This window comes from Bombina bombina, chromosome 2 (assembly GCF_027579735.1).
Source record: "Bombina bombina isolate aBomBom1 chromosome 2, aBomBom1.pri, whole genome shotgun sequence".
In the NCBI taxonomy this organism is placed as follows: domain Eukaryota; kingdom Metazoa; phylum Chordata; class Amphibia; order Anura; family Bombinatoridae; genus Bombina; species Bombina bombina.
Genome location: NC_069500.1, coordinates 1308890594 through 1308912789, shown reverse-complemented (window position 1 = coordinate 1308912789; position 22196 = coordinate 1308890594). Strand labels below are relative to the sequence as shown.

Sequence of the window (22196 nt, the reverse complement as noted above, 5' to 3'; positions counted from 1 at the left end):
GGATTGATCCTGCTTGGAGGAGGAAGAGGAAGACTTACCAGAGAAGTTATGAAAGGAACGAAAATTACTCTGATGACCTTTCTGATTTCTCTTATCCTGAGGAAGAGAATGCCCCTTCCCTCCAGTAATATCAAAAATAATTTCAGTCAAACCAGGCCCAAACAAAGACTTTCCTTTGTAAGGAATCGATAAAAGCTTAGATTTGGATGATACATCCGCAGACCAGAAATTTAACCATAAAGCCCTGCTAGCCAAAACAGCAAAGCCAGAAATCTTTGCTCCCAACTTGATGACCTGCCAAGAAGCGTCCACAATAAAAGAATTGGCCAATTTTAAAGCCTTAATTCTATCCTGAATCTCCTCCAGAGAAGTCTCCTGATGAATAGAATCAGACAATGTATCAAACCAATATGCAGTCGCACTGGTAAGCATAGCAATACATGCTGCCATTGGAGGCCCTGGTGAACATAAATCCTCTTAAGCAAAGCCTCCAACTTCTTATCCATAGGATCCTTAAAAGAACAGCTATCCTCAGGAATAGTGGTCCTCTTAGCCAAAGTGGAAATAGTTACCTCTACCTTAGGAACTGTCTGCCAAGATTCCTTAATAGAATCCACAATAGGAAACATCTTCCTAAAAATAGGAGAAGGGGAAAAAGGAATTCCAGGCTTTTCCCATTCCCGAGAAATAATCTCTGAAACCCGATCCGGAACAGGAAAAACTTCCGCCACGGAGGGAACATCAAAAAACTTATTAAGCTTACTAGCCTTCTTGAGAGTAACTATGACCGTTGAATCTGAATTATCCAAGGTAGTTAAAACCTCCCTAAGTAACAAACGGAGATGCTCCAACTTAAATCTGAAGGAAACCACCTCAGAATCAGCAGAAGGAATTACACTATTAGAGTCCGAAATTTCACCTTCAGACGCTACTGAAGTATCTTCTTCCTCAGACTTATGGGAAGAAACATTAGACATAACTCCAACAGAGTCAGAACCCTTAAACTTCCTTTTGCGCTTCCCCTGCAAAGCAGAAAAAGTAGACAAAGCATCAGATACAGCAGTGGATATGTGAGTAGCCATATCCTGCAATGAAAAACCAATCTGAGACGAAAAGCTAGGCACTGCTTGAGAAGAGGATTGAGATTGGGATGATTGGGGAGAAAGCTGCGGAATAGCTTGAACAGGAGACTCCTGAACAACATTCTCCTTAGAAAATGAAGGCTCTGAATCAAAAAGCCTATCCCTATACTGTAATGTTCTCTCTATACATGAGAAAGAGAAAGGGATAGGCGGCTCCACATTAGCATCAAGGCATAAAGTGCAAGTAATATCCTGCAAGTCCTCTTGCTCCATCTTAACACCAGCAAGAAAAAATAAATCAAGAAATTAAAAAACTGCAGCAGCAAAAAATTTTTTTAAAACGTTACTGTCCCTTTAAGAAACAAAATGTTTTACAATACACACAGAAAATACACAATACACTATAAACATAAACCCCTGCAGCACCTATGCACCTCAACAAGACTTGCTGAGGTGCTTACCTGACCTCCCACGGACTGAAATAATAACCAACTTAGCAGAAACGATCCAGACTCTCTCACTGCTACTACCCGCTCTCAGACCGACCACACATACACCAGCACAGGATTTAACAGGACAGACACAAACTTCCTTCCCCTGCCTCATAAAAGAGCGTGCAAAACTCACGCCGCCAAAGCCCCGCCCATCGTGGGCGTATGCAAACACCTCCCGGCCGACAAAATGCGATACTAAACTCCCAAGCAGTCCGCAACCAAACATAGTCTACCCCTTAAAGGCATGTAAAACTGGCTATAATGAGAGATCCCTCCTTTGAAGAGGAGAGCTCTCTTACAGAACCGTGGTAATAGCACAGAAAATAAAAAAGAGCCATACAAGGTGAATAAAAAGTAGAACTCCTAAAACAGAGCCAAACATCCTACTACAGCAGTGCCCCACAAAAGCTTCCACAATAAAATAAACCTATACAAGCAGGTTCACTATCCCAAAGTTAACCCCATAAGTGCCAACCTTTTCTGACCACTATATCAGAAAAATAAAAAACAGCACTTACCTCCATAATAATCTGCCCGGCAGCAGGGCAGCTCACTAGGTTTGAAAGGCTCCATTCCTAACATGGACCTGTGGATAAAAAAAAGACCAAGTAAAGCTACATAGTCTTTTTACCAAAAGGGCAGCTCACAACCTGGGAGGCACAGAAGGGATTATACCCCCCCCCCCCAGTTCCCCAAAGCTTAAAAGCCACCACTGCTCTACTGAAGAGACTGAAGTGGATTACAGCTAAACCCCAGAAAAAAAAAAAACAGAACAAATTGTCCTGCTTAAAAATAACAAACTCTTGATTGAAGAATCAGACACCTAACTTTACCCCTTCCTTGTAACTGATACAAGCAAAGAGAATGACTGGGGGTTGTGGGTAAGGGGAGTGGTATTTAACAGCTTTGCTGTGGTGCTCTTTGCCTCCTCCTGCTGGTCAGGAGTGAGATTCCCAATAGTAATTATGATGATCCGTGGACTCACCGTGTCATTAGAAAGAAAAATGTTGGAATTCATGTCCCTTTAACTCCCCTCATGTTTTATAACACATTATCTGCAGATAATGATGGCAGGTCCATGCTAGCAGGTCTGCTGTAACAAATACAACAGGGAGCAGCACAGAAACAGCATGTGGAGGTTGTCTCCATAGGATTCCTAGGAGTAGATTTATCAAACCCCAGGCGTAAATGATTCGCTATAGCGAATCGTGTCCGCCCTGCATCGCTAAATTCCGACAGCATACGCTGTTGGCATTTAACATTACACAGGCATTTCTTGTGAAATGCTTGTGCAATGCCGCCCCCTGCACATTCGCGGCCAAAAAGGTGGCGGACGAGTTAAAAAGCAGCGGTCTTAAGACCTCTGATTCTTAACTCCTGTTTCCTCCAACTTAGGGACTGTTTCCGTCGACCTAGGGACTTTTTAACGCGTCAGCCTGTTAATATATGTCCACCAATAGAGCTGTGGGAATCAGCACATGAGCTTCTATCCCACAGACCAGCTGTGCACTTTCTGAAAGCTTCAAAATCAAAGTAAATATCTTTAATGCAAAAATAGTTTAGACTATATATGGATGATAGCAATCTGTTGAGTTTAAAGTTTACATCTGTGAAGTATTCAGACTTCTAGAAAGCACAAAGTTATTTTATTTTAATTAGAAATAAGTATTAGAGATTATGGGGCCTATTTATGAAAGGCCTGTCGGACATGATCCGACATTGCGGATCAGGTCCGACAGACCTCGCTGAATGCGGAGAGGAATACTCTCTCCGCATTCAGCATTGCACCAGCAGCTCTTGTGAACTGCTGGTGCAACGCCGCTCTCTGCAGATTCGCGGCCAATCAGCCGCTAGCAGAAGGGTGTCAATCAACCCGATCGTATTCGATCGGGTTGAATTGCGGCGATGTCTGTCCGCCTCCTCAGAGCAGGCGGACAGGTTATGGAGCAGCGGTCTTTAGACTGTTGCTTCATATCTGGTGTTTCTGGCGTATCTTAAAGCTCGCCAGAAACACGGGCCCTCAAGCTCCATACGCAGTTTGATAGATAGGCCCCAATGAATGTCTGATTAATTACATTTGAATAGTAGAGTGAATGTTCCGTTGGGATTTATTTCTGTAATTTAAAGGGACATGACACAAACAATTTATCTGTTCCATATGTAAGAGAATATTATAAAATGTATTATTGTATTTTCTGTGCTAATTGTCCCTATGAGGCAGTTGCCACTTCCTGATATTTTCACTTTAAATTTAAACAGGGACGTAAAATCAAAATTAAACTTTTGTGAGGAGTCAGATAGCTCCTAAGCTTACATTCCTGCTTTTCAATTAAAGATACCAAGAGAACAAAGAAAAATTGATAATAGGAGTAAATTAAAAAGTTGCTTAAAATTGTATGCTCTATCTGAATCATGAAAGAAAAAAAATGGGTTTCATAGCCCTTTAATGTTCTTTTGTTAAAGAGTAAACCTATGTATGCTCAGGAGCAGCAATGCACTACTAGGAGGTAGTTGAACACATTGAGCGAGCCAATGAGAAGAGGCATATTTTGTGCAGCTACCAATCACCAGCTAACTCTTGGTAGTGTATTGCTCCTCCTGAGCCTACCAAGATATGCTTATCAACAAAGGATACCAAGAGAATTAAGTAAGTTTGATAGAAGTAAATTTGTTGCATGTTGTATATGAATTAGGAAAGGTCAACTGAAATAGCAAAGGGCCAAAGATTCAAAATTTACAAAAATTGTCCTATTCCTTATAATTCCTGTTTAACAAGTTTATAGAATTCAGTTTTACCTTTGTGGTTTTTTTTAGGTGCTTTAGTTTTTGGGGAGCCTATTACTGCAAGTTTAGGGACAGACGGTACTCACTACTGGAGCAAAAACTGGGCGAAGGCTGCAGCGTTTGTTACATCACCTCCACTCAGTCCAGACCCTACCACACCAGATTATCTCAACTCCCTATTAGCATGGTAAGCTCTACAGTGGTGAGACCTGAACGGCTTCATTATTATTGTTCATGCCGAGGCTGTTTTCTGTTTGTTTCTTTGTTTTTTTGTACATAATGTCAGCTCTAATGGGATGGTAAGCACCGCATTCATGATTGTATTCACCCCATACTTCACCTGATGCCAACTGCCCTGAATTTTCCAGACTGTCCCTTAGTTGCTTGCCCAGTACACTATGACATATACAAACTCAAATATTTATATGTAAAACATGCACTCACTCCTCTCTTTTGGTTAAATTGCCCAGGTGGCTCCTCAATTATTTCACATAGACAAAAGGTATAAAGGAGGGCACTCACGGGTCTTTCCAATGATAAAAGTTTTCTTTATTTGTATAAATCAAATCATTTACAAGTGGACGTTTCGGGTGATAAAGACAGCCTTTTTCAAGACAATCTTAGCGTTTAGCCGATATGGCTTCTCATGCGCCATTCATTAAGGACTCCTTCCTGAATGGCGCATGAGAAGCCATATTGGCTAAACGCTAAGATTGTCTTGAAAAAGGCTGCCTTTATCACCCGAAATCTCCACTTGTAAATGATTTGATTTATACAAATAAAGAAAACTTTTATCATTGGAAAGACCCGTGAGTGCCCTCCTGTATACCTATATATATATATATCTATATATATATATCTATATATATATATATATATATATATATATATATATATATATATATATAAACTGTTGAAATAAGTGCAATTCTGAAGTCTAAATATATATATATATATATATATATATATATATAGTTGGTTTCTTTGTTACCAACTCTAGTCCATACAGGACAAAATCCAGTTATATGTACTGTCCAGAACTGGGAACGATTAGAAGCGCTTGAATTTTTCTTCTCCTGCTCCCAACTGTTAAGAGGCTGTTCTCTCCTCTCCCACTTGCAGTGTGAATTTTATGGAAAACAATTGAGCAAACAAGAGAGGTGCCATATGTGCGTATCAATCAGGCACAGTCTTTGGTATTATAGCCAAACACAGGGTACTCACATTTAGTGTTAGAACCCTATAGTGCTAAATGACACATGCTGGATCTTAACCGCACACCAGCTGGCTGAACTCCGGTAGTCAGGTACTCAGGATCTCTGGTCTCCACCTCAGTGTCACTCGGCTTGGATAGGTAGCTAAAGCTCATATATACTCCAAAGGTCAGTTTTTATTAAATAGATTTATTGATTAAAATGTAGCTCAGGTATATATATATTAATAACAGAAGACTCATATAAGAGCTTGCGAATAAAAGAGCTGATGAAACAGCGTTCTGATACACTGAGAAACGCATTGCAAACAAGCTATTTTATTTGCAAGCTCTTAAATGGGTCACCTGTTTTTAATATATGTGTGTGATCTACATTTTAATCAATAAATCTATTTAATAAAAACTGACCTTTGGAGTATATATGAGCTTTAGCTACCTATCCAAGCCGAGTGACACAGAGGTGGAGACCGGAGTTCCTGAGTACCTTACTACCGGAGTTCAGCCAGCTGGTGTGCTGTTAAGATCCAGCATGCGTCATTTAGCACTATAGGGTGCTAACACTAAATGTGAGTACCCTGTGTTTGGCTATAATACCAAAGACTGTGCCTGATTGATACGCACATACGGCACCTCTCTTTGTTTGCGCAATTGTTTTCCAAGACAAGGGTTTAGGTAAGGTTGAAAGACTTGTTTTAAAGCAAGTAAGACAAAATAAAAGTAATAGATGTTGATGTCTATTATCAGTATTACTATTCACCTCAGATATTTAGCTTCATGGACAAATGTATTAATACAAACATTATTATTTAAACCTCCGTATGAGGTGCTCCCAGCCTCACATTCTAATTAAAGACATATGATCTTATACAAAAAGTAATCTGTTGTAAAGCATAAGTAAGATGATAGCACTGTACATAAGATTGAAAGGAGACAACATGCCCATAGAGATTAATAGACAAAGCAACAGAAAGGAGATAATAGGTGCCTATGCAGACTGGAGTCTCTGCTTCCTCTCAACATCAGATGTGTCCACAGCATCTTCATAAAAATAATTCTCATACTTTATTGTGCATGATTAAGGGCAGTTGAATCTGAAGTAATACTTATAAAGCTATCTACTATATTGTCAGTCACTGCCTCCTCAGTCAGTGTTCCCCAGTTTGATGGCTCTTATTGACATTATAATTAGGTGACTTTTTAAAAGATAATCTTGGTGGTTTCTGCAGTTTATGGTTTTATTTAAAGCTGTCAGTTGCACTGTAATTGTGAAATACCAGTTTTTAAACCTCATGGATTCTTCCTTGATTGGCCCAGGATAAATAATAATTACAATTTGTCTTTGCACACAAATATTTTAGTAATGCCTATGCCAAAATTATAGAATGGAGGTTTATGTTGCTTGAGACAGCTGGTCATTAAGCATTAGCTTTGAATTTGGAAGTTCTTACATTAAGATTAATATTTTAATAAACAGCTACATTAAGATCACTTTATAAAATATTAAAATCACAGGAGCATGGATTTTAGTGCTAATAGTTACCAATATTTAGTAAGTTTGAGATTTGTACACAACTCACAGTAACGCACATGTCTTTAGATTGGGGATGGAACCTTAGTAGTCTGACCTACATTCCTTTATGTACAAATACAACCCCAATTCTGAAAAAGTTGGGACAGTATGGAAAATGCAAAAAAACAAACAAAAAGTAATTTGAAAATTCAATTCACTAGGTACTATATTGAAAACACATTATTAACACATTATTTGATGTTTAACTTTGTGAATTTATTATATTTTTGAAAATATACACTCATTTAAAATCTGATGCCAGCAACACACTCCAAAAAAGTTGGTACAGTTGACTGTTTACCACTGTGTAACATCACCTTTCCTTTTAATAACACTTATTAAGCGTTTGGGCACTGGAGACACCAGTTGGTTAAGTTTAGCAAGCAGAATTTACCCCTATTCATCCATTATGCATGTCTTCAGCTGCGCAACTGCACGGGGCTTTTCATTGCCTTATATTGCACTTCGTAATGCACCACACATTCTCAATTGGAGACAGGTCAGGACTGCAGACAGGTTATGCTAGCACCTGCACTCTCTGGTTATGTAACCATGTGCTTATAATCTGGGCAGAATGTGGTTTGGCGTTGTCCTGCTGGAAAATGCAGGGACGCCCTGGAAACGACGGCGTCTGGATGACAGCATATGTTGCTTCAAAATGTATACATCTCTTTCTGCATTAATCGTGCCCTCACAGATGTGCAAGGTACCCATCCCATGGGCACTGACACCCCCCCCCCCATACCATGACAGACGCTGGCTTTTGGACCTGGCGATGATAACAGCGTGGATGGTCCTTTACCTCTTTGGCCCGGCGAACACACAACTGCTGTTTTTTCCAAAAACTATTTGAAATGTTGACTCTTCGGACCATAAAACACAATTCCACTGTGCTACTGTCCATCTCAGATAAGACCAATCCCAGAGAAGTCAGCGGTGCTTCTGGACAGTGTTGATGTATGGCTTCTACTTTGCATAGTAAAACCTTAACTTGCATCTGTGGATGCAGCGGCGAATGGTGTTGACTGACAAAGCTTTACCAAAGTATTCCCGGGCCCATGTCAGGATATCCGCTACAGACTCATGATGGTTTTTGAGACAGTGACATCTGAGGGATTGGAGATCACGCGCATTCAGAAGAAAGTTTTCGGCCTTGCCCTTTGCGCACCAAGATTTGAACAGATTCCTTGAGTTTTTTAATTATATTGTTCACTGTAGAAGGTGAAATGCCCAAAATCCTACCGATTTGTCTTTGGGGAATGATGTTCTCAGTGCTGGATTATTCACTGACACATCTGTTGGAAAACCCATCCTGGCTCTTGAAGGACTAGGCCTTTTTTTGGAGGTTCCTTATATACTATGATTACACGATTACATCACCTTTTATTTCAACTTGTCACATCACTATTAGTCCTAAATTGCCCCTGTCCTATATCTTTTTTGGAACGTGCTGTAGTCATCAGATTTGAAATGAGTGTATATTTTCAAAAGTTTCACAAAGTAAAACATTAAATAATGTGTTTTCAATATAGTACAGGGTGAACTGAATTTTCAAATGACTTTTTATTTGTTTGTTTTTTGCATTTTCCATATCGTCCCAACTTTTTCGGAATTGAGGTTGTATATATATGAGCAGCATTCACTATAAAAGTATGGTGCACTCTGGGGTCCTAATATTCAAAACATCACTGCTCAGGCGAGATATTCTAAGTCTCGACGGTACGGCAGGGCTCTTAAAAAAATTTAGAAGCACAAATGTTATCTTGAGAAATGTTTATGTTGCTATGTAGTGTTCCTTATGGGAAACAAAGATTCCTACAATACAAGGTCTAAAAAAAATCCCAAAGCTTTTTTGTGATTTCTCTTTATGCTGGTGAGGTTTTGAATATCAGGCTCTGAATTAGAAGATGTCAAGTCAACCAAAAAGTTAAGCTAAATTTAATATAAACAGCGGCTATCACTAAATTTAATGACCTTTTAAAATAAATGGGTCCAATAATTATGGACAGTGTTCTGGCTACACATACTCTTTGTCTTCATGTTCCAACTTACTTATAGATGACTGTCCCACCCACTTCAAATTCTACTGTTCAAGCTAAATCTGTTTAAAGGGATACTAAACTTTTTTTTTTTTTTTTAATTTAATGATTCAGATAGAGCATGCCATTTAAAGCAACTTTCTAATTGACTCCTATTATCAATTTTTCTTCGTTCTCTTGCAATCTTTATTTGAAAAAGCAGGAATCTAAGCTAAGGAGCCAGCCCATTTTTGGTTCAGCAACCTGGATAGCGCTTGCTGATTGGTGGCTACATTTAGCCACCAATCAGCAAGCGCAACCCAGGTGCTGACCCAAAAATGGGCTGGCTAATTAGGAGAATATTAGAAAGTTGCTTAAAATTGCATGCTCTATATGAATCATGAAAGAAAAAATGTGGGTTTTGTATCCCTTTAACACCACAGTCTACCCAAGTCTCTTCACTTAACACCACAATACGGAGGAGTCCCATCTCTTGTACAGCACAGACCACAAATGTTCCGCCTTTTTGAATGCTCGCTTCCTCCTTTTATCTGGTGCTGATTTCTCAAGTTATATTATTTGGGTTTATGGTTTTGCAGTCATTTTCTCACTGCAATAGTACAAAACATACTTGAATTTGTCAAAGGGTCCATTTTCATGAAAAAGCATGCTGCATTGTATGTCTTTTACTGCTTGCTAGTTTATCATGAATCCATTCATTTTCTTTCATTGTCGTCATGTTGTGTGAGTGGTTTAAATTTGCCCCCTTTCAAAGTTCCTCCAGCAGCAGTGGTGAATTCAGATACTGATAAATATATCGATAGATGCATCACCATATGTAGTGGGTTCTACAAGAACAACATATTAACCACATGTATGCTAGATAGGACAGTAAACACATTGAGATTTGTTTATAAAATGTTTAGTTATGCATAATGAAACAACTTTGCCATACACTTTCATTATTTATTTTGCCCCCTTTCCATGTAATTTAGCTCTAACAATTCAACAATTTCCAATACAAAGAACTTAAACTGCACTCTACTACCTTCTCAAGGACAATTGTGCTATATGTCTTTCCCTAATTGACTTTATCAGAAAACAACTACAAATATTTTTTTTTATCCTAAGTGGCCACATTCCAGGAGACCAGTAACTTGGATTCCACCAGTAACCCTGCTTCTGATTTGCAAAATCTGATTATTATTTTTTTTTAAATCTTTATTAGCAATTGATTGCGTAAGCAATATTTGCTTTCAGCTTAAATGGACACTTAAATCAAAATTAAACTTTCAGGATTCAGATAGAACATGCAATTTTAAACAACTTACCAATTTACTTCCATTAACAAAATGTGCAGTCTTTTTATATTTACACTTTTTGAGTCACCAGCTCCTACTGAGCATGTGCAAGAATTCACAGAATATAATATATGCATTTGTGATTGGCCGGTGGCTGTCACATGATACCGGAGGAGAAATTTGTCAGAAAAAAATCTATTTGGCTTGTTATCATGTGCTTGTTGATTATGCAAATCTACTGTATTTACTGGTCCTTTAATGTCCCTTTAACATATGTTTTTTTAGACAACAAATTGTTTACTTTCAAGTCAGCGAATAAAATCTTTCCTACTATTTTATTGCGTTTTAAAGCTGTTTCCCACTGGGTTGTGTGCTGTTTCTTTTAACTTTTTATTGCATGAAAAATCATCTCATTGTAAATAGTGTCAATAAATCCTATCATTCTTTACACCTAAATAGAGCACAGATTACATCTCATGGAACTTTCATTGTGATGGGCACCAGTTTGTATGCACCATGTGCAAACCATTTTCTCTGTTATGTAAGTTATGAAGATCATCAAGATTAACCAAAAGATGTAATAATTATTTAGGTGAGAACAAATAAACATTTTAACCAGAATATTTTCTATTTTATTTTTTTTTTCAGTGGAGATCTGCAGGTTACAGGAAGCGGACATTGCTCTTACAGCACAGCTCAAAAAGCTATAGGAAAGGATAATTTTACTTTAATTCCAGAAGGTGTTAATGGTATTGAAGAGAGGATGTCTATTGTCTGGGACAGAGCTGTGGTAAGTTTTTTTTTTTCCAGACACATTTTATATTCATCAGCTGTTTAGGTCACACTCATTATGACAATTAAAAATAGTTTAGTTAATTAGAAATAAATAATAGTGATCATCAAGAATTAAAAGTAATATATATATATTCTTGTATATAAGACGGCACTCACTGTATATACGATTAAAACTTAGCTTTTATTGAAGCAGATCAAATAGTAAAAAGTCCCATGACGTTTCGGTGCCTGACTGGCAGCTTTTTCAAATGGATTAGTGGTACATCAGGCAGATGGAATAACCTGATATCCGGAAGACTAGTTAAAAAACTTCAGACCGCTGTAGTCTTATATACCCTCTATGTCCATAATGTGCCTGATTGTAAAAGTGCCTTTCAGAAAACACGAACACGTGTCCCATAGGACACGCCAATTCCATTTCGTGTGGTGAGCTTCTATTGGTGCAACCAGCACCGTCATCAGTGTAAACATCTTCTTCGGCATTCGGAACAAGCACATGGCTAATTAGCATATGTGATGCTGCATGTGACGTATTAAGAATCCGGGTATAACTTTGTTTAGAAATTACAGCGTCAATTAAAAAAGTGATGTTAAAAACACTGTACGCTATGGACATGATCCAAAATGCATATATTTCATTATGCAGTGCATGTCAAGAAGGATGTCTTGTATCATACAGGCCAAAGGGGGGGTAATGTTATGTATATAAAAAATGCAAAACGAGGAGGGGCTTTAATCACATACGGCCAATCAGATTGAATTAGATTCCATTTGAAAAAGGTGCCAGTCAGGCACCGAAACGTCATGGGACTTTTTACTATTTGATCTGCTTCAATAAAAGCTACGTTTTAATTGTATATCCAGTGAATGCTGTCTTATATACAAGACTGTGTTTTTATCTGACATAGCACCCTGGTGGATGTTTCTCATTGTTTGAGGATTGGAGTGCAGGCCCTTATACATTGTACTATATATATATATATATTTTTTTATTTTATTTTTTTAAAGTGTTAAAATATGGATACTAAAATAAATCTAGCAGGTCTACCAGGTTTTCGTTTCAAAACCTTGTTAACAGACCTTTAAATGACATGAAACCCTAAATTTGTCATATTTATAAAATATTCATATTTAATAAAGTGTTATACTGTGTATTTACTGTAAATATTTGACATTCCAATGTTCTTCACATAGGGGAATATGTTTTATGCATTTTTAAATAGATATTCTGTATATATATATATATATATATATATATATATATATATATATATATATATATATATATATATATATATATATACACATATCTGTATATATCTATACTTATGTGTGTGTGTATATATATATATATACAGGGAGTGCAGAATTATTAGGCAAATTAGTATTTTGACCACATCATCCTCTTTATGCATGTTGTCTTACTCCAAGCTGTATAGGCTCGAAAGCCTACTACCAATTAAGCATATTAGGTGATGTGCATCTCTGTAATGAGAAGGGGTGTGGTCTAATGACATCAACACCCTATATCAGGTGTGCATAATTATTAGGCAACTTCCTTTCCTTTGGCAAAATGGGTCAAAAGAAGGACTTGACAGGCTCAGAAAAGTAAAAAATAGTGAGATATCTTGCAGAGGGATGCAGCACTCTTAAAATTGCAAAGCTTCTGAAGCGTGATCATCGAACAATCAAGCGTTTCATTCAAAATAGTCAACAGGGTCGCAAGAAGCGTGTGGAAAAACCAAGGCGCAAAATAACTTCCCATGAACTGAGAAAAGTCAAGCGTGCAGCTGCCAAGATGCCACTTGCCACCAGTTTGGCCATATTTCAGAGCTGCAACATCACTGGAGTGCCCAAAAGCACAAGGTGTGCAATACTCAGAGACATGGCCAAGGTAAGAAAGGCTGAAAGACGACCACCACTGAACAAGACACACAAGCTGAAACGTCAAGACTGGGCCAAGAAATATCTCAAGACTGATTTTTCTAAGGTTTTATGGACTGATGAAATGAGAGTGAGTCTTGATGGGCCAGATGGATGGGCCCGTGGCTGGATTGGTAAAGGGCAGAGAGCTCCAGTCCGACTCAGACGCCAGCAAGGTGGAGGTGGAGTACTGGTTTGGGCTGGTATCATCAAAGATGAGCTTGTGGGGCCTTTTCGGGTTGAGGATGGAGTCAAGCTCAACTCCCAGTCCTACTGCCAGTTTCTGGAAGACACCTTCTTCAAGCAGTGGTACAGGAAGAAGTCTGCATCCTTCAAGAAAAACATGATTTTCATGCAGGACAATGCTCCATCACACGCGTCCAAGTACTCCACAGCGTGGCTGGCAAGAAAGGGTATAAAAGAAGAGAATCTAATGACATGGCCTCCTTGTTCACCTGATCTGAACCCCATTGAGAACCTGTGGTCCATCATCAAATGTGAGATTTACAAGGAGGGAAAACAGTACACCTCTCTGAACAGTGTCTGGGAGGCTGTGGTTGCTGCTGCACGCAATGTTGATGGTGAACAGATCAAAACACTGACAGAATCCATGGATGGCAGGCTTTTGAGTGTCCTTGCAAAGAAAGGTGGCTATATTGGTCACTGATTTTTTTTTTTTTTTTGTTTTTGAATGTCAGAAATGTATATTTGTGAATGTTGAGATGTTGTATTGGTTTCACTGGTAAAAATAAATAATTGAAATGGGTATATATTTGTTTTTTGTTAAGTTGCCTAATAATTATGCACAGTAATAGTCACCTGCACACACAGATATCCCCCTAAAATAGCTATAACTAAAAACAAACTAAAAACTACTTCCAAAACTATTCAGCTTTGATATTAATGAGTTTTTTGGGTTCATTGAGAACATGGTTGTTGTTCAAGAATAAAATGAATCCTCAAAAATACAACTTGCCTAATAATTCTGCACTCCCTGTATGTATATATATATATATATATATAGTAAAGCAAATAGCGTCAGCACTTGTAGATAAAAAATTCCACTTTATTGAGGTAACAAACAAAGTTAAAACAGCAGCAACGTTTCGAGTCAACACAGACCCTTATTCATGCATGAATAAGGGTCTGTGTTGACTCGAAACGTCGCTCCTGTTTTTAACTTTGTTTGTTACCTCAATAAAGTGGAATTTTTTTATCTACAAGTGCTGACGCTATTTGCTTTACTATATCCATATATGTGGGTTGGCAGATCCCACTCAGCGTACGTGCACTATTCTAAACTTGGAAAAATATGCTGAAAAATGCTGAAATAATAGCATAAAGAAGGGTGCTGGACTTACCTGGTAAAGTTGTGTATATATATATATATACAGTATCTCACAAAAGTGAGTACACCCCTCACATTGTTGTAAATATTTTATTATATCTTTTCATGTGACAACACTGAAGAAATTACACTTTGCTACAATGTAAAGTAGTGAGTGTACAGCCTGTATAACAGTGTAAATTTGCTGTCCCCTCAAAATAACTCAACACAGCCATTAATGTCTAAACAGTTGGCAACAAAAGTGAGTACACCCCTAAGTGGAAATGTCCAAATTGGGTCCAATTAGCCATTTTCACTCCCTGGTGTCATGTGACTCGTTAGTGTTACAAGGTCTCAGGTGTGAATGGGGAGCAGGTGTGTTAAATTTGGTGTCATCGCTCTCACACTCTCTCATATTGGTCACTGGAAGTTCAACATGGCACCTCATGGCAAAGAACTCTCTGAGGATCTGAAAAAATGAATTGTTGCTCTACATAAAGATGGCCTAGGCTATAAGAAGATTGCCAATACCCTGAAACTGAGCTGCAGCACGGTAGGCAAGACCATACAGCGGTTTCACAGGACAGGTTTCACTCAGAACAGGCCTCGCCATGGTCGACCAAAGTAGTTGAGTGCACGTGCTCAGCATCATATCCAGAGGTTGTCATTAGAAAATAGACGTATGAGTGCTGCCAGCATTGCTGCAGAGGTTGAAGGGGTGGGGGCCAGCCTGTCAGTGCTCAGACCATACGCTGCACACTGCATCAAATTGGTCTGCATGGCTGTCGTCCCAGAAGGAAGCCTCTTCTAAAGATGATGCACAAGAAAGCCCACAAACAGTTTGCTGAAGACAAGCAGACTAAGGGCATTAATTACTGGAGCCATGTCCTGTGGTCCGATGAGACAAAGATAAACTTATTTGATTCAGATGGTGTCAAGCGTGCGGCGGCAACCAGGTGAGGAGTGCAAAGACACGTGTGTCTTGCCTACAGTCAAGCATGGCGGGTGGAGTGTCATGGTCTGGACCTGCATGAGTGCTGCCGGCTACAGTTCATTGAGGGAACCATGAATGCCAACAGGTACTGTGACATACTGAAGCAGAGCATGATCCCCTCCCTTCGGAGACTGGGCTGCAGGGCAGTATTCCAACATGATAACGACCCCAAACACACCTCCAAGATGGCCACTGCCTTGCTAAAGAAGCTGAGGGTAAAAGTGATGAACTGGCCAAGCATGTCTCCAGACCTAAACCCTATTGAGCATCTGTAGGGCATCCTCAAATGGAAGGTAGGGGAGCGCAAGGACTCCAGTGGCAACCTGTGAAGTTCTGGTGAACTCCATGCCTAAGAGGGTTAAGGCAATGCTGGAAAATAATGGTCGCCACACAAAATATTGACACTTTGGGCCCAATTTGGACTTTTCCACTTAAGGGTGTACTCACTTTTGTTGCCAACGGTTTAGACATTAATGGCTGTGTTTTGAGTTATTTTGAGGGGACAGCAAATTTACACTGCTATACAGGCTCTACACTCACTACTTTACATTGTAGTAAAGTGTCATTTATTCAGTGTTGTCACATGAAAAGATATAATAAAATATTTACAAAAATGTGAGGGGTGTACTTACTTTTGTGAGATACTATGTGTATATATATATATATATTTATAGATATATATTTGACCAAAAACAGATATATGAATAGAACATATTCTGCTACGTGAAGAACAATGGAATGTCAAATATTAATATTTTCATGTCGGGTTAACGTACTTGAGAAAATACGATCGGGTTTGCAGGCGAGTAGGGTGTTTTTTTCACTTTTCGCTCTACATTTAAGTCTATGGGGGAATATGTTAACACAGTCGCAATTTTTTAACTTTGACTTTTTGCGCCGTCAGGCAAAAACTTTTTACTTTTAACTTGTATTATGAATGCTACCCGAAATGCACAAAAAGCTCCACTCGTAATCTGGACCATAATGTATAATCAATATCTTTAGTATTCCTCCATGGTATTTAAAAAACATCTTAGAAAGGAAAATGCTTTTCCATTTTAGCCTTATATATATATATATATTGTACTATTACTACATACACTTATAATATTTAAAAATATAAATTTTTTATGTAAGCCAAATTAAAAGGCAATGGTGTGTATTTATAAAGAAGTGCTTTGAGTATACCAAAAGTAATTATTTTCTATAATATATAAAATTGACAGAACATAAGCAAATCTATATAAAAATTAAAGGGGGCGCTAATTAGAGCTTTTGCTTGAACGCTAATACCACCAGAAGCAAATTTTTGCATGCGGGTTAGAGCTGGTATTACAAGTTAAAAGTAAAAATTTTGCACGTGAGAAAGACCCAATACATGCTAATTAAAGGACTTTGTATATATCGCAACCGTGTTAACTTATTCTACCCTTGGGGGCCGATTATCAAGCTCCCTATGGAGCTTGATGCATCTTGTTTCAGGTGAGCCGGAAACAAAGACCGCTGCTCGATAACTTGTCCGTCTGCTCTGAGGCCGTGGACAGAAATCAACACGATCGAATATGATCGGGTTGATTGACACCCCCTGCTGGCGCGAATCTGCAGGGGGCGGCATTGTACCAGCAAGAACTGCTGGTGCAATGATAAATGCAGACAGCGTATGCTATCGGCTTTTATCGATGTCCGCTCGTACATTAATAAATATACACCATAGAGTTCAATGGAGCGCAGCGCAGAAGAAAAAAACTAACAGTTATCACTTGTGAGCTAAACCCAAATCACTATACAGGAGTCATTAATATTTTACCTTCCAATTTTCTTCACATACAGGAAAAAGTTATTTTTATTATAACTAATACAATTTACACATACACACATTCAATATATCTAATATATTATTACTATATACATCTATTTATTCCAAATATTTAATTTTAATTTTGTAGAATATAGCAGTTAGGTCTGGAGTCAACACTTTTAACCAGATTTGGAAAGCCCAGAGGTCAAAATAAAAACGTTTATTGCAAAGGGTTGTTTTTTTTTTTTAACTACACATAATTAGACATATTAAGGTAGCATCTCATGGTGTTTAATGTCCCTTTAAGAAGCCCCCACATATTCCATATATATGTGTGTACATATGTATTTATATTTGTATATACTGTTTGTATTAACCAATATATATATTATTACCAAAAGACAATTGAAAGGGGTACAGTTAAACCTCTTTCCAAAAAGTAAGGGAAATCGGCACTCTTTTAGTTTCAAACCATTAGATATTTATTATTCATATATATACATTCCCCAGACACAGATTAATTCCAACATGAAATTTTTACCAATATCTTAATTAGTTCCCAACATTCCTATTGAAAAAAAAACAAACTGAGCAATACAACCTATAATATGTCCCTTTAAGACCTTATAATATTAATCAATGGGCACGTTTTAAACAGTCCATGTATCATATTTATATTAAAGCTTCTGCTATTTTAGGCATAGACAGTTCATCATCCAAAGATTATACTTAAAGGGACTTGAAACCCAATTTTGTTTCTTTCATGATTCAGGTAGAGAATTCAATTTTACACAACTTTCCAATTTACTTCTATTATTTAATTTGCTTCCTTCTCTTGTTATCCTTTGCTGAAAGGTTTATCTAGGCAAGCTCAGGAGCTGCATATAACCTAGATTCTAGCTGCTGATTGGTGGCTGAATATATAAACTGATTGTCATTGGCTCACCCATGTGTTCAGTTATAAACCATTAGTTCACTGCTGCTCCTTCAACAAATGATACCAAGAGAATGAAACAAATTAGATAATAGAAGTAAATTAGAAAGTTGTTTAAAATGGTATTCTCTATCTGAATCATGAAAGAAAAAATGTGGGTTTCATTTCCCTTTAAGGATTGCCCATCCATATGTTATAAAGAAAACACAATACTTGATTAAACGTTGCAATGAGCCCTTTCAACGTTCCTTGTAATGCTCTATTATCATTCATAGCCATATTAGCATATGAGCATTCCATTTTAACTTGTCTGTTTTAAGAATGGAATTTACCCGGCTTGAAAATGTAGCCTCCGACCGCGGTGCACAAACGCTCTTAAGGTCATGCTACTTTCATTCGGCCTCCTCCTCTTACCGGATCAGTTGAACTCGCTCGCAATTTGGGACTGTCAGTATATTAGTCCTCCGAACACTAACCGCTCTCATAGCAGGATTTACCTTGCCTCTTAATTTTCAAAAGAATCACTTTACTGTGAACGTTTTCGGACACAAAGTCCGTCCTCAGACATATAAGTGTACACTTATATGTCTGAGGACGGACTTTGTGTCCGAAAACGTTCACAGTAAAGTGATTCATTTGAAAAATAATTCCCTTGGAGTGCTCTCTGTTCTTGCTATTTAGTGCTTCTGCTGCACCCAGGGTCTATTGATAAAGAAGTCAGGAGTGCGGTCTGTATCCTGTATGTATATATATATATATATATATATATATATATATATATATATATATATATATATATATATATATATCAAGTAGGAGAAGGCACTCATTGGTCTTTTCAAGTGTACTTTATTTCAAAAGCGTGACGTTTTGGGGACACACTCTGAGGAAGGGGAGTGTGCCCCCGAAACGTCACGTTTTTTAAATAAAGTACACTTGTTAGTGCATATATATATATATATATATACACATATACATACAGTATATATACACACACATATACATATAAAGACATCAATGTAAAATGAAAATTAGTGTACACTGCCCCTTTAAGAATACATTTAACATATTCTTCTATGTGAAAAACAAAGAACATTGGAATGGGAAATATTCATAATTCATGTCAGGTTTAGCGCACTTGAATAAACGCGGTCATGTTAGCGTAGTATGGGTGTCAGTTATTTTCCCAGTTTGCACGCTCAATTAAAGTCTATGAGGGGAATACGTTAACGCATTCACAATATTTGAAGTTCTGTGAAGAAAGAACAGAGGCGCCACAATGGCTTAGTACCACCGAAACAGGTAATAATTGATGCAAGATAACAGGAATAATACTCACAAATGTATAGCACCCACGCCTGTGAGTATTAGTCCTGTTATCTTGCATCAATTATTACCTGTTTCGGTGGTACTAAGCCATTGTGGTGCCTCTGTTCTTTTTTCACAGATTGTTTCACACCAGGATTTGACCGTCTTTTGACAGAGAGCTGCCTCATTTTGGGTCATTCGGACGTTATGTTTAGCTTGTTTATGGTTTATGATTTATATCATTAGCTTTGTTTAGAGTGAGTAGGAAGCGCCCCCTTTGGGATTGGGTGTGCTTTTGTACACCATTCTATATTCTGTTTTACAATATTCGAAGTTCCACTTTTTGCACACAACGGGTTTTCCCTCATGCTCTAACTTTAAACTTTCAACTTAAGATACAAGCACAACCCCTTGCAAAATCCTCCATCTAGTGAAGTTAATGCGAGAGCGGGAGCCAAAAATAGTGATCCACTCATAATATGATGCGGGGGGGATTTAAAACTTGCAAATAATGATTGTGCACAACAGAAACTGAGGAATCTATTGCATATTGGCTGAAAATAGTGCAGCTGTATTGACCAATGGTGACATCATGCCTCCTCAAAGTGGCAGGAAATCAGAGAAAGGCAGTTCAGGGGTAAACCCCCAGAAAGGTCAGGCAGGGTTTGGCAACAGCAAGGCAGTCCAGAGGTTAACGACTAGGATGGTCAGGCAGGCAGGGTTTGGCAACAGTAAGGCAGTCCAGAGGTAAACCACTAGGATGGTGAGGCAGGCAGGGATCAGCAGCAGTATATCAATCCAGCAGTTAAGGGGTAAACAGGCAGAGTGGTCAGACAAGCAGAGTTCAGCAGTAGTATATAAATCCAGCAGTTAAGGGGTAAACAGGCAGAGTGGTCAGACAAGCAGGGGTCAGCAACAATTTAACAGTCCAGCATACAGCAACAATAACACCCAGGAAAACAGTAAGTAACACCTATACTTGGGCAGTGATAGGTAGCAATAGAGTAACTTACATAGGCGCAGGATTCGCGCCACAGGAGATCCTGACCGGCTTCTGAATGTAGGGAGCGTGCGGCGATGACGTCACTGCCGCACGCAGACAGGAGCCGACTCCCCCCTAGGCAACAAGCAGCAGGCGCCGTGTCCCTAGCAACAGCTAGAGCAGTGCGACGGTCATCGTTGAAAAGAATACTTCACAAATGTATGTAGTCGAAAACTGCAGAAGAATTTTTAATACTTTTTTAGCTATGTGTGGATGCAAGCCAAGTAAAAAATAAAAATAAATGGCAGAAATCAAATTAATAGTGCTACATGGTGGGTGGCTTGCTGTTTGCCACATTGGGTTTGGGAGGGTGGCCTACCTTCAGCCAGCAGCAGGTGGGTTGACTGGGTGACAGCCTGCAGCAGCGCTCGCCCGGGTGATTGGGAGCACCCAAATTCGAGGCTTCTGGCCTCCACTGAGCCTCCACACGATTTGCCAAGATGGCTGCCCGCTCGGTGCAGTCCCAGTCCAGAGCCTCTGGGGGACTCCTCTGCTCAGCACAGCCAAGAGTTGGGGGTGGTGTAACTCCTTGCTCCGTTCTTCTCACTCTAGTCTACGCTCCACGTTCTTCTTCCACACACCTTGCCCTACCGCTCTGACAACGGCAGTCACATTATCAGAGCTGCTTTAGGAAGTTCCGGGGGAAGGACCAAGGGAAGCAGATGTGAGTAAGGGAGCTCCGTGGTGCCCTTCTGCAAAATGTTCTGCATTTCACGCGAGACACCTACACACTGCCGCCGACACACTAATGTGTGGTGACACACAGTTTGGAAAGCAATGCCTTATACTATTATATAATCTTTCATTGCATCCAGTACCACCTGGTAGGAGAGGTATTTATTTATTTCTCTTAGGGTATTGTTATTGTATTCCACTATATAATTTATATCTTTTTAACTGAGTTTCATCATGTAACATTGCACTATTTGACTAGAGTTGTTTCACGTGTATGTTAAAATGATTAATTTTAAATGCATATTTTAGGCAATGGGTAAAATGGATGAAAATCAATTTGTTGCAGTCACCAGTACAAATGCTGCCAAAATCTTCAACTTGTACCCAAGGAAAGGTCGAATTGCAGTGGGCTCGGATGCTGATGTGGTTATTTGGGATCCAGACAAGATTAAAACAATTTCTGCAAAAAGTCACAAATCAGTAAGTGTTTTGGGCAACTGTTTTCACAAATTTGAACTTTAACTTCTTTTCTAGATGCTAAAGCTGAAGGTGACAAGTTATTGAAACAGTAGGTTATTTAGACGCAATGCAACAAGTAAAAGCAGATAGATGTTACATTCAATATCCTAACTATATGAGAAATGTGAGGCTTTATTGATTGTAAAAACAACGGTATCAGTATTGAGTGATGGCAAACTGTGGTATTGGCTCATCTCTAATTGTTATGTTTATAAATTATATATTGCTATGGAACAGAATGTTGTAGAAATGTATGATCATTAGTACTAACTATTCTTGATATTGAGCAGAGTAGTAACTGTTTACTTTGACTGTTATGCTATAGTAATGATAATAGTAAAAACAGTAATTATGATTAGAATATATATATATTTATAATCACAGCCTTTTTAGAGACGAAATGTGTTAGACAATTGCTG

At 38.5% G+C, this 22196-nt stretch overlaps 1 protein-coding gene across 2 annotated transcripts in view; it reads left to right on the top strand.

Moving 5' to 3' along the window:
• CRMP1 (collapsin response mediator protein 1) overlaps window positions 1–22196 on the top strand; it is a 183843-nt gene that overhangs the window by 135314 nt on the left and 26333 nt on the right. For both annotated transcript variants that reach the window (XM_053700903.1, XM_053700902.1), the window contains 3 exons: window positions 4391–4547; window positions 11111–11252; window positions 21568–21738. In XM_053700903.1, coding sequence (XP_053556878.1) covers window positions 4391–4547; window positions 11111–11252; window positions 21568–21738 — 470 coding nt within the window. The remainder of the gene's footprint in view (window positions 1–4390; window positions 4548–11110; window positions 11253–21567; window positions 21739–22196) is intronic.